This window comes from Heterodontus francisci, chromosome 40, assembly GCF_036365525.1.
Source record: "Heterodontus francisci isolate sHetFra1 chromosome 40, sHetFra1.hap1, whole genome shotgun sequence".
NCBI classification, from domain to species: domain Eukaryota; kingdom Metazoa; phylum Chordata; class Chondrichthyes; order Heterodontiformes; family Heterodontidae; genus Heterodontus; species Heterodontus francisci.
In genome coordinates this window covers 15446798-15465963 of record NC_090410.1, presented here as the reverse complement: position 1 = coordinate 15465963, position 19166 = coordinate 15446798, and the positions used below count along the sequence as shown (strand labels likewise).

At 50.6% G+C, this 19166-nt stretch overlaps 1 protein-coding gene across 8 annotated transcripts in view; it reads right to left on the bottom strand.

The window, feature by feature from the left end:
- Positions 1 to 3735: 3735 nt before the first annotated feature.
- Positions 3736 to 19166, bottom strand: part of LOC137353113 (homeobox protein Meis1-like) — a 639330-nt gene continuing 623899 nt past the window's right edge. For 5 of the 8 annotated variants that reach the window (XM_068019113.1, XM_068019117.1, XM_068019115.1 and 2 more), the window contains one exon: positions 3736 to 4453. In XM_068019113.1, the coding sequence (XP_067875214.1) occupies positions 4173 to 4453 (281 nt within the window). In that variant the 3' untranslated portion in view covers positions 3736 to 4172. The remainder of the gene's footprint in view (positions 4454 to 19166) is intronic. The other 3 variants (XM_068019118.1, XM_068019119.1, XM_068019120.1) reach the window with 1 other exon arrangement.

Genomic DNA, 19166 nt, shown 5'->3' with positions numbered 1-19166 from the left:
CTCCAATCCCTACCTCCCCACCACCCAAGGCTTTCATCTCCCCCAAACCCGGGATCGGCAACTACCCCAGCTCCCAAGATCGACCCTCCCCTCTGCTGATATCACCATCCCCCCAACACTTGACAGTCCTTCCCCCACCACCTAGGGATCGAACTCCTCTCCCATGCTCCAGATGCCAACCTACCCTGCCCTGTGGCCTGTTCACCGTCCGACTGGAAGCCAACCATTGCCAATCAGCCTGGCTTCCAAGCAAGGAACCTATCAGTGACATCACGCGAATGCTGTGGAGTTAAAACCTGTTAACTCTGTTCCTCTCGCCACAGCTGTTGCCTGACCTGCTGAGTATTTCCTGCATTTTCTATTTTTATTTCTGATTTCCAGCATCTGCAGCATTTTGCTTTTGATGCTGTGAGTCTAGGGTATTCTAAAACTGGATTGAGAGCACGACACCTGTAACAGGGCTGGACTGCATTCTTCAGAACTCAGGATCCTGAGGTGGAAACCCTTAGCCAAAGGAAATACAGCAACATTGGGTTGATTAGAAACTATTGGAATCTAACTGATGACCTTGGATTTTGCGAGTCTACCTCTTGTAGAGTGGGAAAAACACCTTTCTCAATGGCATCCAATCAGCAAAGTATTACCCCTTCCCCTCCCCAAATGAGAGCCACATGACAGTGCAAAGGCTGCCCACCCATTCTCTCAGGCTTTAACTGCAGATTGAAGCCACTGGCAGGGGGGAATTTTATACTCTCCCTCGTGTTGGGTTTAGAGGTGGGGAGAGTATATAATCGGGCAGGAAGGTGGGTACCGCACCACCTTCCTGCCTCCACCCAAATTAAGTCCAAGGCAGGAAGGCCTATGAAGGGCCTTCCCGCCTCATTGCCAATTGAAACCCTTAATTGGGCAATTAATGTCCAACTAAGGGCCTCATCCTGTTGCCTCACGGGGAGCACAAGCCAAGCAAGCCCGTGCGGGTTGCTTGCCGGCTCTGGGGGATGGTGGGGGAGGGGGGTGCCAGAGTACCTCGTTAACAGGCATTTAGTGTCTGAATGAAGGATCAGGCATCGGGAAGGGGGGCCCCCTAGAGCCACCCCCTTTCCTTTCCGCTGACCCGCCTACACCCCCCTCCCCGCGACCACCTCCCCCCCAACGACCCTGGAAAACGCCTCCCGCCCTGACTTACCTGTGGCCTGGGTCCAGAGCCTCAGGTGAGTCCAGTACCAGCAGCTCTCACAGGGTGGGAAGTCCGCCGCTGGGGTCCTTGATCCCGGGGAAGGCCCGCCGCTGTATACTTAAGTGCCTAATTGGCACTTGATAAGCTGGTCTTCCCAGAGGAGGTGAGGCCAGGCTCTTGCCGGCGTTTCTGTGTGGGGTCGAGACCCCCGTCGTCCGGACAAAATCCCGGCCACTCTCCAACACTGTTAACTTGAGACCATCACCATTCCAATAATACGCTGAACCAAATTCCACCTCAATGTTAACAAGATATCACCTGAAGAAAATTAAAACTAAATTCAAAAGTGCAAAGATTGGACTGAGCATTCACAATGCAATAGGCTTTGCAGGGCACTTCCAATATTTCGAACTTAGCAGCCTCATCAATGTGCTGATAACTGACGCTGCTGCATTACAGGGTATTTCGTGCTTGCGAGGCTACACTTACTTGCATTCCCTTACTTTCGCTCAACTACTGAGCCACAGAGATTTTACTGCACAGCTGGAGGCCATTTGGCCCACTGTGTTTATGATAGCTCATTATCTGAGCAATCCCAAACTATCCATATTGCCCTGATCTCTCCCCATAGCCTTGTATCTTCCTCTGCTTCAAATGTTTATTCACTTTTTCCCTGTGGGCAAGTGTTCTATGCTCTAACAACTGAGTTAACGAGTTCTCCCTAACCTCTGCCAGCCTATTGGTGGCAGAACTTTCAGCTACCTGGTCCTGACTTCTGGAATACTCTACCTAAACCATTTACTTCATCTTCCCACTTACAAAAAAACCCTCCACATCTACCTCCTCAACTGTACCTTTGGCCATCTTACCTAACTCTTCCCCACTTCCTGTTCGGCGTCCGCTTTTCCTCTTCTTTCAATGAGATGCCCTGCTACGTTAAAGATGCAATATAAGTGTAAATTATTGTTTTTATCATTACTTTGCGTTGGAACAAGAAAAATAATTCGAAAGAGATTTGGGAGAAGGCTACAGCCCCAGAAGCGACGAGCGGCAGCTTGCGCCGATGATGTTCGGTGCAAGGAGGCGTGATTATCTTTTTATGACCCAATTCCATTTTTGGGATGGGATGACATTTTCATTGTGAGTGACATTCGTATTGCGTATACCCAAACAGTGCCTGAAGCCTTTGGCACATGTTTTAGAGCAGCATACAATATCCTAGTGAGAGCCATTTTCGAATGAGGTTTCCATTAAGCCAGGTGTAACCAGGTAATAAACTTGACCATCACATCAAAAGGCCCATTTACTTTAGTGACATCTGGGCTATGAGATCCAAAAGGTTCGATGTGTGCACCTCAACCTGTAACTTTAAGGCCATTTCAATGCAAGCCAGAAAAGACTCAACTAAGTTGCAAAGGATTTGTCCCTTTGAAGAGCAGTCCAAATGAATGGCTCATTCATCCTTGGGGCTCAGAGATTCTCTTTAATTGTTATTACTGAAATTGTGGTTACTGAGTGCAGTAAAAGCCCACACATTATAAAGGGAACATTCGGATGAGAAGCCGTCTAGATATGATTGCGGAAATGATCAGCAGGCATTTCGCAATTGTTTTTCTCATGATATTTTAAACTATTTGTAAATCAAAGCTTTTATTGTCCACTATAACTGTTATAGGTACATCCCCAAACAGGATATGGCCTAGAATCTAAATTTTGCCAGTAACAGATCTCCAATTAAAAATACAACATTCAAAAATTGTAAATCCTGAATGGACATGTCCAATCTCATTGTCAAATAAATGTTGCTATTGCTGATGGGCTGGTCCATGAATAGTGCCATGGACTGAAGCGGAACCATCTTCCCTACTTTGCCTGTTGCATCCATGACACCTTCACCTGGAACGATCCGTGTGGAAAGCAGGGAACGATGTAACTGTTCCAATTAAATGGAAGGTGCAGATTCAGGATTTTGACCTTTTGAACTTTGAGTTTTAAGAAGGGATCCATCGTCTATTCGCACTTTAAATGTATGGCGTCAAATAGGGGACATTCTTAAAGAATATTTTGAAGAGGTCCATTCTTATTCAATTGCCAGATGAAAATTGACATCTCAGTCAAACCATTCAAGAACATCTGCCATGATAAGATCGAAAGGTGACTCAGTCATTGTTAATGAATGGAATTAGCAATTATGTCGGAATATTACTGCAGAATTCTGAATCTAGCCCCAGAAGCAATCCATATATGGCCTTGGCAAATACACTTCCCAGCAGTCCTGAATGCTGAAAGACATACACAAAAAAATACATGCAGAAGTCAGGTCAAATGCATTCAAGAGGTCAAGGCTGGCAGGGCAGGAGAGACACCATCTAGAAGTTCAGTGCCATGTTGGCTGACTGGAGCGGCTTGGGTCCTACCCATCGCTGTACGGTAGTTTACCACTAGCCAGAAATTCAATGGGATGTTGGTTTGTGACTGGCTTACAGCAACTGGCTGCATCCCACTCATCACTGTAAGATGGCTTCCCCATCACTCCCCCTCCCTCCCCTGCAGCACAACCTCCATGCCCTCCCACACACCCCAGGGGACAGGTTGTATTGATTACTGCACCAGGGCTCCGAGAATAGCACACATAGTGTGGAAATACTTTGTTTCGCTGTTATTTTATATATATATAAAAAAAAAAATTCTATAGGAAACCAAAGAAAAGATAGCAGAACATGTACAAGTTAATTTAGTCTTCATTGTTTGTTGCAGTTGCTCAAAAACGGTTGCAATGTCCTTTTTTTTTCAGTGTTTCATTGTATATAAAAGTCTCATGGTTATTTTAGTTATGATGCTCTAGATTTGGTCCTCATTCAAATCCACAAAAAATACAATAAAAATAAACAACAGTGTCTCACACACACAGCAGTCTGAATTCCAGTATGTGCCTCAAATGCCAAGGCCCGGACATCCTATTAAACTCTTCCTCTTCTGTACATTTCTTTACACTTTAATGGGCGTGGATGTCCATAGCCTGACCGCTCATGACAGGCTCTCCAGGATTCAAAATGGACGGGCTTGGCGATGACATCACAGGGTGGGGTGGGGGTCCACTGTGCATCATCATGGCTGGGTGGTGGGGGTGGCCAGGGACGTAGGAGTGCAGCGAGGGTCCGTGTCTCAGCTGTGCGGGGTGAGGTGTCATCGGGGGAGGGGTGTATCCTGCTTGCGGGAGGCCCATGCCCATTGCACCTCCTTGAGATACGTAGTCCCCTGGCATTCCTGGCAAACCTAGAGAAATAAAGTCAAAAATGTCAGCTCTTCTCTTTGACAAGTCACCAATGCCCTGCAGTTTTGCTTCACTGAAGTTTCTCAACTGACTGTTCTCACCTTTACGGCTGAGAGGTGATTGCAGTTGTCACTTACGGCCCTACCAATTTCATTGTGCGACTGGCCAAAGCTGATTGTATAGTAAGTCTTCACTGCTAGATGTTTTCTGCTCAAATGAGCACTGAAATGAATGGAAACAATTGTTCAACCACCCAACATCCATTGTAGGACTCAGGGGGAGCAATTCATCTTTATTACACTTGCTTTTAGGTGTAGAATAAGGACAAGGAGACCAATTTTGGGTGGCCACCTTCCCCGCCGATATCGCCATATTGGAAGCTGGCGATTTTAGGTATCCAAGGTGCCTGCCCAAAACAGATGTTAGGGGGCCTTGCATCTGCAAATCGGGGTCCTAATACTGGTCATTGGCAGAATTCAAGTTCTTCTCCTGGCTCCTCAAAATGATGGGAGGCTGCAGTCAGCCCACACTCATTTCCCCCTCCCTCCCTCCACCACTCTGCTTCGCCTGCCCCATATCCCAGGACCTGCTCCCCTGGGCACTCCTGGCGTAAAATTCTGCAGAGATACAACTGATTGGTGTCCAAGGCTCGCCTGTTTCATTCAAATAAGGCCCGATGATTTGGCTCAGGCCTCAGGCTTGCAGGGGCCCACCGCATGAGGGAATCGCGTTGATGATTGGCCATCTCTTTTGCGCACAAGTCCAATTACCCAGCCTCAAAATTGAAAAATGCCACTTTCCCCAAGCTTGCTGTTGCCCTCTCTCCTGCCCCTGGCTTGGCATTAGCTCTCTCTCCTGTCCTTCGGCCTAGCATCCCCTGCTTTCTTTCTCCTACTCTGCGATGCTCTGCTCTCCTTCCTGTAGCCCGCCATATTTGCACTCTCATTTCCCTCGCCTGCCTTCTCCTTCCCCTAGACTGACACATATTTCGTACTTCCTTCTCCAAGGCTCGCTTGTGCCGTCTTTTTCCTTCCAGTAACTATATCCTGTTCATTCCCAGGACGTGAGCATCGCTGGGAAGGCCGGCATTTATTGCCCATCCCTGAGATGGTGATGATGAGCCGCCTTCTTGAGTCCCTGCAGTCCATGTGGTGAAAGTGCTCCCACAGTACTGTTAGGTAGGGAGTTCCAGGATTTTGCCCCAGCGGCCATGCAAGGCCGATGAAATGTGTCCAAGCCTGATGTGTTAACTCTCTCTGTCCCTCAGCTCTGCCACGTGCCTGATCTCCTTCCCCAGAAATGGTGCTAAAAGGCTAGTTTGCATGTGCTTGCTCCCTCCTTCCACAGCCTGTCACAGATGCCTTCTGATCTGATAAATCCTACCTTTCCTCATGGGAGAAAGAAAGTGCCTTGTGCAAGCTTTATCAAGACCTCACTCTTCCCTCATCCTTATCAATACTATATTAATCCCACTGCCCTGCTCCCTCCTCATAGCCCTGTAACAATCCCACATTAATCCCACTGCCTTGCTCCCTCCTCATAGCCCTGTATCATTCCCATAATAATCCCACTGCCCTGCTCCCTCCTCATAGCCCTGTACCAATCCCACACTAATCCCACTGCCCTGCTCCCTCCTCATAGCCCTGTATCAATCCCACATTAATCCCACTGCCTTGCTCCCTCCTCATAGCCCTGTATCATTCCCACACTAATCCCACTGCCTTGCTCCCTCCTCATAGCCCTGTATCATTCCCACATTAATCCCACTGCCTTGCTCCCTCCTCATAGCCCTGTATCATTCCCACACTAATCCCACTGCCTTGCTCCCTCCTCATAGCCCTGTATCATTCCCACATTAATCCCACTGCCCTGCTCCCACCTCATAGCCCTGTATCATTCCCACACTAATCCCACTGCCTTGCTCCCTCCTCATAGCCCTGTATCATTCCCACATTAATCCCACTGCCCTGCTCCCTCCTCATAGCCCTGTATCATTCCCACATTAATCCCACTGCCCTGCTCCCTCCTCATAGCCCTGTATCATTCCCACATTAATCCCACTGCCTTGCTCCCTCCTCATAGCCCTGTATCATTCCCACACTAATCCCACTGCCTTGCTCCCTCCTCATAGCCCTGTATCATTCCCACACTAATCCCACTGCCTTGCTCCCTCCTCATAGCCCTGTATCATTCCCACATTAATCCCACTGCCTTGCTCCCTCCTCATAGCCCTGTCTCATTCCCACACTAATCCCACTGCTTTGCTCCCTCCTCAGAGCCCTGTATTATTCCCACATTAATCCCACTGCCCTGCTCCATCCTCATAGCCCTGTATCATTCCCACACTAACCCCACTGCCTTGCTCCCTCCTCATAGCCCTGTATCATTCCCACACTAATCCCACTGCCTTGCTCCCTCCTCATAGCCCTGTATCATTCCCACACTAATCCCACTGCCTTGCTCCCTCCTCATAGCCCTGTATCATTCCCACACTAATCCCACTGCCTTGCTCCCTCCTCATAGCCCTGTATCATTCCCACACTAATCCCACTGCCTTGCTCCCTCCTCATAGCCCTGTATCATTCCCACATTAATCCCACTGCCTTGCTCCCTCCTCATAGCCCTGTATCATTCCCACACTAATCCCACTGCCTTGCTCCCTCCTCATAGCCCTGTATCATTCCCACACTAATCCCACTGCCTTGCTCCCTCCTCATAGCCCTGTATCATTCCCACACTAATCCCACTGCCTTGCTCCCTCCTCATAGCCCTGTATCATTCCCACATTAATCCCACTGCCTTGCTCCCTCCTCATAGCCCTGTATCATTCCCACATTAATCCCACTGCCCTGCTCCCTCCTCATAGCCCTGTATCATTCCCACATTAATCCCACTGCCCTGCTCCATCCTCATAGCCCTGTATCATTCCCACACTAACCCCACTGCCTTGCTCCCTCCTCATAGCCCTGTATCATTCCCACATTAATCCCACTGCCTTGCTCCCTCCTCATAGCCCTGTATCATTCCCACACTAATCCCACTGCCTTGCTCCCTCCTCATAGCCCTGTATCATTCCCACATTAATCCCACTGCCTTGCTCCCTCCTCATAGCCCTGTATCATTCCCACATTAATCCCACTGCCCTGCTCCTTCCTCATAGCCCTGTATCATTCCCACACTAATCCCACAGCCTTGCTCCCTCCTCATAGCCCTGTATCATTCCCACACTAATCCCACTGCCTTGCTCCCTCCTCATAGCCCTGTATCATTCCCACATTAATCCCACTGCCTTGCTCCCTCCTCATAGCCCTGTATCATTCCCACATTAATCCCACTGCCCTGCTCCCTCCTCATAGCCCTGTATCATTCCCACACTAATCCCACTGCCCTTCTCCCTCCTCATAGCCCTGTATCATTCCCACATTAATCCCACTGCCTTGCTCCCTCCTCATAGCCCTGTATCATTCCCACATTAATCCCACTGCCCTGCTCCTTCCTCATAGCCCTGTATCATTCCCACATTAATCCCACTGCCTTGCTCCCTCCTCATAGCCCTGTATCATTCCCACATTAATCCCACTGCCCTGCTCCCTCCTCATAGCCCTGTATCATTCCCACATTAATCCCACTGCCCTGCTCCTTCCTCATAGCCCTGTATCATTCCCACATTAATCCCACTGCCCTGCTCCCTCCTCATAGCCCTGTATCATTGCAACATTAATCCCACTGCCCTGCTCCCTCCTCATAGCCCTGTATCATTCCCACATTAATCCCACTGCCCTGCTCCTTCCTCATAGCCCTGTATCTTTCCCACATTAATCCCACTGCCCTGCTCCCTCCTCATAGCCCTGTATCATTGCCACATTAATCCCACTGCTTTGCTCCCTCCTCAGAGCCCTGTAACAATCCCACACTAATCCCACTGCCCTGCTCCTTCCTCATAGCCCTGTATCATTCCCACATTAATCCCACTGCCCTGCTCCTTCCTCATAGCCCTGTATTATTCCCACATTAATCCCACTGCCTTGCTCCCTCCTCATAGCCCTGTATCAATCCCACACAAATCCCACTGCCCTGCTCCCTCCTCATAGCCCTGTATCATTTCCACATTAATCCCACTGCCTTGCTCCCTCCTCATAGCCCTGTACCATTCCCACACTAATCCCACTGCCTTGCTCCCTCCTCATAGCCCTGTATCATTCCCACATTAATCCCACTGCCCTGCTCCTTCCTCATAGCCCTGTATCATTCCCACATTAATCCCACTGCCCTGCTCCCTCCTCATAGCCCTGTATCATTGCAACATTAATCCCACTGCCCTGCTCCCTCCTCATAGCCCTGTATCATTCCCACATTAATCCCACTGCCCTGCTCCTTCCTCATAGCCCTGTATCTTTCCCACATTAATCCCACTGCCCTGCTCCCTCCTCATAGCCCTGTATCATTGCCACATTAATCCCACTGCTTTGCTCCCTCCTCAGAGCCCTGTAACAATCCCACACTAATCCCACTGCCCTGCTCCTTCCTCATAGCCCTGTATCATTCCCACATTAATCCCACTGCCCTGCTCCTTCCTCATAGCCCTGTATTATTCCCACATTAATCCCACTGCCTTGCTCCCTCCTCATAGCCCTGTATCAATCCCACACAAATCCCACTGCCCTGCTCCCTCCTCATAGCCCTGTATCATTTCCACATTAATCCCACTGCCTTGCTCCCTCCTCATAGCCCTGTATCATTCCCACACTAATCCCACTGCCTTGCTCCCTCCTCATAGCCCTGTATCATTCCCACATTAATCCCACTGCCTTGCTCCCTCCTCATAGCCCTGTCTCATTCCCACACTAATCCCACTGCTTTGCTCCCTCCTCAGAGCCCTGTATTATTCCCACATTAATCCCACTGCCCTGCTCCATCCTCATAGCCCTGTATCATTCCCACACTAACCCCACTGCCTTGCTCCCTCCTCATAGCCCTGTATCATTCCCACACTAATCCCACTGCCTTGCTCCCTCCTCATAGCCCTGTATCATTCCCACACTAATCCCACTGCCTTGCTCCCTCCTCATAGCCCTGTATCATTCCCACACTAATCCCACTGCCTTGCTCCCTCCTCATAGCCCTGTATCATTCCCACACTAATCCCACTGCCTTGCTCCCTCCTCATAGCCCTGTATCATTCCCACATTAATCCCACTGCCTTGCTCCCTCCTCATAGCCCTGTATCATTCCCACACTAATCCCACTGCCTTGCTCCCTCCTCATAGCCCTGTATCATTCCCACACTAATCCCACTGCCTTGCTCCCTCCTCATAGCCCTGTATCATTCCCACACTAATCCCACTGCCTTGCTCCCTCCTCATAGCCCTGTATCATTCCCACATTAATCCCACTGCCTTGCTCCCTCCTCATAGCCCTGTATCATTCCCACATTAATCCCACTGCCCTGCTCCCTCCTCATAGCCCTGTATCATTCCCACATTAATCCCACTGCCCTGCTCCATCCTCATAGCCCTGTATCATTCCCACACTAACCCCACTGCCTTGCTCCCTCCTCATAGCCCTGTATCATTCCCACATTAATCCCACTGCCTTGCTCCCTCCTCATAGCCCTGTATCATTCCCACACTAATCCCACTGCCTTGCTCCCTCCTCATAGCCCTGTATCATTCCCACATTAATCCCACTGCCTTGCTCCCTCCTCATAGCCCTGTATCATTCCCACATTAATCCCACTGCCCTGCTCCTTCCTCATAGCCCTGTATCATTCCCACACTAATCCCACAGCCTTGCTCCCTCCTCATAGCCCTGTATCATTCCCACACTAATCCCACTGCCTTGCTCCCTCCTCATAGCCCTGTATCATTCCCACATTAATCCCACTGCCTTGCTCCCTCCTCATAGCCCTGTATCATTCCCACATTAATCCCACTGCCCTGCTCCCTCCTCATAGCCCTGTATCATTCCCACACTAATCCCACTGCCCTTCTCCCTCCTCATAGCCCTGTATCATTCCCACATTAATCCCACTGCCTTGCTCCCTCCTCATAGCCCTGTATCATTCCCACATTAATCCCACTGCCCTGCTCCTTCCTCATAGCCCTGTATCATTCCCACATTAATCCCACTGCCTTGCTCCCTCCTCATAGCCCTGTATCATTCCCACATTAATCCCACTGCCCTGCTCCCTCCTCATAGCCCTGTATCATTCCCACATTAATCCCACTGCCCTGCTCCTTCCTCATAGCCCTGTATCATTCCCACATTAATCCCACTGCCCTGCTCCCTCCTCATAGCCCTGTATCATTGCAACATTAATCCCACTGCCCTGCTCCCTCCTCATAGCCCTGTATCATTCCCACATTAATCCCACTGCCCTGCTCCTTCCTCATAGCCCTGTATCTTTCCCACATTAATCCCACTGCCCTGCTCCCTCCTCATAGCCCTGTATCATTGCCACATTAATCCCACTGCTTTGCTCCCTCCTCAGAGCCCTGTAACAATCCCACACTAATCCCACTGCCCTGCTCCTTCCTCATAGCCCTGTATCATTCCCACATTAATCCCACTGCCCTGCTCCTTCCTCATAGCCCTGTATTATTCCCACATTAATCCCACTGCCTTGCTCCCTCCTCATAGCCCTGTATCATTGCTACATTAATCCCACTGCCCTGCTCCCTCCTCATAGCCCTGTATCAATCCCACATTAATCCCACTGCCCTGCTCCCACCTCATAGCCCTGTATCAATCCCACACTAATCCCACTGCCCTGCTCCCTCCTCATAGCCCTGTATCAATCCCACACTATTCCCACTGCCCTGCTCCCTCCTCATAGCCCTGTATCAATCCCACACTAATCCCACTGCCCTGCTCCCTCCTCATAGCCCTGTATCAATCCCACACTAATCCCACTGCCCTGCTCCATCCTCATAGCCCTGTATCATTCCCACATTAATACCACTGCCTTGCTCCCTCCTCATAGCCCTGTATCAATCCCACATTAATCCCACTGCCCTGCTCCATCCTCATAGCCCTGTATTATTCCCACATTAATCCCACTGCCCTGCTCCCTCCTCATAGCCCTGTATCAGTCCCACACTAATCCCACTGCCCTGCTCCATCCTCATAGCCCTGTATCATTCCCACATTAATACCACTGCCTTGCTCCCTCCTCATAGCCCTGTATCAATCCCACATTAATCCCACTGCCCTGCTCCATCCTCATAGCCCTGTATTATTCCCACATTAATACCACTGCCCTGCTCCCTCCTCATAGCCATGTATCATTCCCACATTAATCCCACTGCCCTGCCCCACCTCATAGCCCTGTATCATTCCCACATTAATCCCACTGCCCTTCTCCCTCCTCATAGCCCTGTATCATTCCCACATTAATCCCACTGCCCTGCTCCCTCCTCATAGCCCTGTATCAATCCCACATTAATCCCACTGCCTTGCTCCCTCCTCATAGCCCTGTATCATTCCCACATTAATCCCACTGCCCTTTTCCCTCCTCATAGCCCTGTATCATTCCCACATTAATCCCACTGCCTTGCTCCCTCCTCATAGCCCTGTATCAATCCCACACAAATCCCACTGCCCTGCTCCCTCCTCATAGCCCTGTATCAATCCCACATTAATCCCACTGCCCTGCTCCATCCTCATAGCCCTGTATCATTCCCACATTAATCCTACTGCCTTGCTCCCTCCTCATAGCCCTGTATCAATCCCACATTAATCCCACTGCCCTGCTCCATCCTCATAGCCCTGTATCAATCCCACACAAATCCCACTGCCCTGCTCCCTCCTCATAGCCCTGTATCATTTCCACATTAATCCCACTGCCCTTTTCCCTCCTCATAGCCCTGTATCAATCCCACACAAATCCCACTGCCCTGCTCCCTCCTCATAGCCCTGTATCATTCCCACATTAATCCTACTGCCTTGCTCCCTCCTCATAGCCCTGTATCAATCCCACATTAATCCCACTGCCCTGCTCCATCCTCATAGCCCTGTATTATTCCCAAAGTAATCCCACTGCCCTGCTCCATCCTCATAGCCCTGTATCAATCCCACACAAATCCCACTGCCCTGCTCCCTCCTCATAGCCCTGTATCATTCCCACATTAATCCCACTGCCCTTCTCCCTCCTCATAGCCCTGTATCATTCCCACATTAATCCCACTGCCCTTCTCCCTCCTCATAGCCCTGTATCATTCCCACATTAATCCCACTGCCCTTCTCCCTCCTCATAGCCCTGTATCAATCCCACATTAATCCCACTGCCTTGCTCCCTCCTCATAGCCCTGTATCATTCCCACATTAATCCCACTGCCTTGCTCCCTCCTCATAGCCCTGTATCATTCCCACATTAATACCACTGCCCTGCTCCCTCCTCATAGCCCTGTATCATTCCCACATTAATCCCACTGCCTTGCTCCCTCCTCATAGCCCTGTATCATTCCCACATTAATCCCACTGCCCTTCTCCCTCCTCATAGCCCTGTCTCAATCCCACATTAATCCCACTGCCCTGCTCCCTCCTCATAGCCCTGTATCATTCCCACATTAATCCCACTGCCTTGCTCCCTCCTCATAGCCCTGTATCATTCCCACATTAATCCCACTGCCCTTCTCCCTCCTCATAGCCCTGTATCAATCCCACATTAATCCCACTGCCTTGCTCCCTCCTCATAGCCCTGTATCATTCCCACATTAATCCCACTGCCCTTTTCCCTCCTCATAGCCCTGTATCATTCCCACATTAATACCACTGCCCTGCTCCCTCCTCATAGCCCTGTATCATTCCCACACTAATCCCACTGCCTTGCTCCCTCCTCATAGCCCTGTATCATTCCCACACTAATCCCACTGCCTTGCTCCCTCCTCATAGCCCTGTATCATTCCCACATTAATCCCACTGCCCTGCTCCCTCCTCATAGCCCTGTATCATTCCCACACTAATCCCACTGCCTTGCTCCCTCCTCATAGCCCTGTATCATTCCCACATTAATACCACTGCCTTGCTCCCTCCTCATAGCCCTGTATCATTCCCACATTAATCCCACTGCCCTTTTCCCTCCTCATAGCCCTGTATCATTCCCACATTAATACCACTGCCCTGCTCCCTCCTCATAGCCCTGTATCATTCCCACATTAATACCACTGCCCTGCTCCCTCCTCATAGCCCTGTATCATTCCCACACTAATCCCACTGCCTTGCTCCCTCCTCATAGCCCTGTATCATTCCCACACTAATCCCACTGCCTTGCTCCCTCCTCATTGCCCTGTATCATTCCCACATTAATACCACTGCCTTGCTCCCTCCTCATAGCCCTGTATCATTCCCACATTAATCCCACTGCCCTTTTCCCTCCTCATAGCCCTGTATCATTCCCACATTAATCCCTCTGCCTTGCTCCCTCCTCATAGCCCTGTATCATTTCCACATTAATCCCACTGCCCTTTTCCCTCCTCATAGCCCTGTCTCAATCCCACATTAATCCCACTGCCTTGCTCCCTCCTCATAGCCCTGTCTCAATCCCACATTAATCCGACTGCCTTGCTCCCTCCTCATAGCCCTGTATCAATCCCACATTAATCCCACTGCCTTGCTCCCTCCTCATCGCCCTGTATCAATCCCACAGCCTTGCTCCCTCCTCATAGCCCTGTATCAATCCCACACTAATCCCACTGCCCTGCACCCCCCTCATAGCCCTGTCTCAATCCCACATTAATCCGACTGCCTTGCTCCCTCCTCATAGCCCTGTATCAATCCCACATTAATCCCACTGCCTTTCTCCCTCCTCATAGCCCTGTATCATTCCCACATTAATCCCACTGCCCTGCTCCCTCCTCATAGCCCTGTATCAATCCCACACTAATCCCACTGCCCTACTCCCTCCTCATCGCCCTGTATCAATCCCACATTAATCCCACTGCCCTGCTCCCTCCTCATCGCCCTGTATCAATCCCACACTAATCCCACTGCCCTGCTCCCTCCTCATAGCCCTGTATCATTCCCACACTAATCCCACTGCCTTGCTCCCTCCTCATAGCCCTGTATCATTCCCACATTAATCCCACTGCCTTGCTCCCTCCTCATAGCCCTGTCTCATTCCCACACTAATCCCACTGCTTTGCTCCCTCCTCAGAGCCCTGTATTATTCCCACATTAATCCCACTGCCCTGCTCCATCCTCATAGCCCTGTATCATTCCCACACTAACCCCACTGCCTTGCTCCCTCCTCATAGCCCTGTATCATTCCCACACTAATCCCACTGCCTTGCTCCCTCCTCATAGCCCTGTATCATTCCCACACTAATCCCACTGCCTTGCTCCCTCCTCATAGCCCTGTATCATTCCCACACTAATCCCACTGCCTTGCTCCCTCCTCATAGCCCTGTATCATTCCCACACTAATCCCACTGCCTTGCTCCCTCCTCATAGCCCTGTATCATTCCCACATTAATCCCACTGCCTTGCTCCCTCCTCATAGCCCTGTATCATTCCCACACTAATCCCACTGCCTTGCTCCCTCCTCATAGCCCTGTATCATTCCCACACTAATCCCACTGCCTTGCTCCCTCCTCATAGCCCTGTATCATTCCCACACTAATCCCACTGCCTTGCTCCCTCCTCATAGCCCTGTATCATTCCCACATTAATCCCACTGCCTTGCTCCCTCCTCATAGCCCTGTATCATTCCCACATTAATCCCACTGCCCTGCTCCCTCCTCATAGCCCTGTATCATTCCCACATTAATCCCACTGCCCTGCTCCATCCTCATAGCCCTGTATCATTCCCACACTAACCCCACTGCCTTGCTCCCTCCTCATAGCCCTGTATCATTCCCACATTAATCCCACTGCCTTGCTCCCTCCTCATAGCCCTGTATCATTCCCACACTAATCCCACTGCCTTGCTCCCTCCTCATAGCCCTGTATCATTCCCACATTAATCCCACTGCCTTGCTCCCTCCTCATAGCCCTGTATCATTCCCACATTAATCCCACTGCCCTGCTCCTTCCTCATAGCCCTGTATCATTCCCACACTAATCCCACAGCCTTGCTCCCTCCTCATAGCCCTGTATCATTCCCACACTAATCCCACTGCCTTGCTCCCTCCTCATAGCCCTGTATCATTCCCACATTAATCCCACTGCCTTGCTCCCTCCTCATAGCCCTGTATCATTCCCACATTAATCCCACTGCCCTGCTCCCTCCTCATAGCCCTGTATCATTCCCACACTAATCCCACTGCCCTTCTCCCTCCTCATAGCCCTGTATCATTCCCACATTAATCCCACTGCCTTGCTCCCTCCTCATAGCCCTGTATCATTCCCACATTAATCCCACTGCCCTGCTCCTTCCTCATAGCCCTGTATCATTCCCACATTAATCCCACTGCCTTGCTCCCTCCTCATAGCCCTGTATCATTCCCACATTAATCCCACTGCCCTGCTCCCTCCTCATAGCCCTGTATCATTCCCACATTAATCCCACTGCCCTGCTCCTTCCTCATAGCCCTGTATCATTCCCACATTAATCCCACTGCCCTGCTCCCTCCTCATAGCCCTGTATCATTGCAACATTAATCCCACTGCCCTGCTCCCTCCTCATAGCCCTGTATCATTCCCACATTAATCCCACTGCCCTGCTCCTTCCTCATAGCCCTGTATCTTTCCCACATTAATCCCACTGCCCTGCTCCCTCCTCATAGCCCTGTATCATTGCCACATTAATCCCACTGCTTTGCTCCCTCCTCAGAGCCCTGTAACAATCCCACACTAATCCCACTGCCCTGCTCCTTCCTCATAGCCCTGTATCATTCCCACATTAATCCCACTGCCCTGCTCCTTCCTCATAGCCCTGTATTATTCCCACATTAATCCCACTGCCTTGCTCCCTCCTCATAGCCCTGTATCATTGCTACATTAATCCCACTGCCCTGCTCCCTCCTCATAGCCCTGTATCAATCCCACATTAATCCCACTGCCCTGCTCCCACCTCATAGCCCTGTATCAATCCCACACTAATCCCACTGCCCTGCTCCCTCCTCATAGCCCTGTATCAATCCCACACTATTCCCACTGCCCTGCTCCCTCCTCATAGCCCTGTATCAATCCCACACTAATCCCACTGCCCTGCTCCCTCCTCATAGCCCTGTATCAATCCCACACTAATCCCACTGCCCTGCTCCATCCTCATAGCCCTGTATCATTCCCACATTAATACCACTGCCTTGCTCCCTCCTCATAGCCCTGTATCAATCCCACATTAATCCCACTGCCCTGCTCCATCCTCATAGCCCTGTATTATTCCCACATTAATCCCACTGCCCTGCTCCCTCCTCATAGCCCTGTATCAGTCCCACACTAATCCCACTGCCCTGCTCCATCCTCATAGCCCTGTATCATTCCCACATTAATACCACTGCCTTGCTCCCTCCTCATAGCCCTGTATCAATCCCACATTAATCCCACTGCCCTGCTCCATCCTCATAGCCCTGTATTATTCCCACATTAATACCACTGCCCTGCTCCCTCCTCATAGCCATGTATCATTCCCACATTAATCCCACTGCCCTGCCCCACCTCATAGCCCTGTATCATTCCCACATTAATCCCACTGCCCTTCTCCCTCCTCATAGCCCTGTATCATTCCCACATTAATCCCACTGCCCTGCTCCCTCCTCATAGCCCTGTATCAATCCCACATTAATCCCACTGCCTTGCTCCCTCCTCATAGCCCTGTATCATTCCCACATTAATCCCACTGCCCTTTTCCCTCCTCATAGCCCTGTATCATTCCCACATTAATCCCACTGCCTTGCTCCCTCCTCATAGCCCTGTATCAATCCCACACAAATCCCACTGCCCTGCTCCCTCCTCATAGCCCTGTATCAATCCCACATTAATCCCACTGCCCTGCTCCATCCTCATAGCCCTGTATCATTCCCACATTAATCCTACTGCCTTGCTCCCTCCTCATAGCCCTGTATCAATCCCACATTAATCCCACTGCCCTGCTCCATCCTCATAGCCCTGTATCAATCCCACACAAATCCCACTGCCCTGCTCCCTCCTCATAGCCCTGTATCATTTCCACATTAATCCCACTGCCCTTTTCCCTCCTCATAGCCCTGTATCAATCCCACACAAATCCCACTGCCCTGCTCCCTCCTCATAGCCCTGTATCATTCCCACATTAATCCTACTGCCTTGCTCCCTCCTCATAGCCCTGTATCAATCCCACATTAATCCCACTGCCCTGCTCCATCCTCATAGCCCTGTATTATTCCCACACTAATCCCACTGCCCTGCTCCATCCTCATAGCCCTGTATCAATCCCACACAAATCCCACTGCCCTGCTCCCTCCTCATAGCCCTGTATCATTCCCACATTAATCCCACTGCCCTTCTCCCTCCTCATAGCCCTGTATCATTCCCACATTAATCCCACTGCCCTTCTCCCTCCTCATAGCCCTGTATCATTCCCACATTAATCCCACTGCCCTTCTCCCTCCTCATAGCCCTGTATCAATCCCACATTAATCCCACTGCCTTGCTCCCTCCTCATAGCCCTGTATCATTCCCACATTAATCCCACTGCCTTGCTCCCTCCTCATAGCCCTGTATCATTCCCACATTAATACCACTGCCCTGCTCCCTCCTCATAGCCCTGTATCATTCCCACATTAATCCCACTGCCTTGCTCCCTCCTCATAGCCCTGTATCATTCCCACATTAATCCCACTGCCCTTCTCCCTCCTCATAGCCCTGTCTCAATCCCACATTAATCCCACTGCCCTGCTCCCTCCTCATAGCCCTGTATCATTCCCACATTAATCCCACTGCCTTGCTCCCTCCTCATAGCCCTGTATCATTCCCACATTAATCCCACTGCCCTTCTCCCTCCTCATAGCCCTGTATCAATCCCACATTAATCCCACTGCCTTGCTCCCTCCTCATAGCCCTGTATCATTCCCACATTAATCCCACTGCCCTTTTCCCTCCTCATAGCCCTGTATCATTCCCACATTAATACCACTGCCCTGCTCCCTCCTCATAGCCCTGTATCATTCCCACACTAATCCCACTGCCTTGCTCCCTCCTCATAGCCCTGTATCATTCCCACACTAATCCCACTGCCTTGCTCCCTCCTCATAGCCCTGTATCATTCCCACATTAATCCCACTGCCCTGCTCCCTCCTCATAGCCCTGTATCATTCCCACACTAATCCCACTGCCTTGCTCCCTCCTCATAGCCCTGTATCATTCCCACATTAATACCACTGCCTTGCTCCCTCCTCATAGCCCTGTATCATTCCCACATTAATCCCACTGCCCTTTTCCCTCCTCATAGCCCTGTATCATTCCCACATTAATACCACTGCCCTGCTCCCTCCTCATAGCCCTGTATCATTCCCACATTAATACCACTGCCCTGCTCCCTCCTCATAGCCCTGTATCATTCCCACACTAATCCCACTGCCTTGCTCCCTCCTCATAGCCCTGTATCATTCCCACACTAATCCCACTGCCTTGCTCCCTCCTCATTGCCCTGTATCATTCCCACATTAATACCACTGCCTTGCTCCCTCCTCATAGCCCTGTATCATTCCCACATTAATCCCACTGCCCTTTTCCCTCCTCATAGCCCTGTATCATTCCCACATTAATCCCTCTGCCTTGCTCCCTCCTCATAGCCCT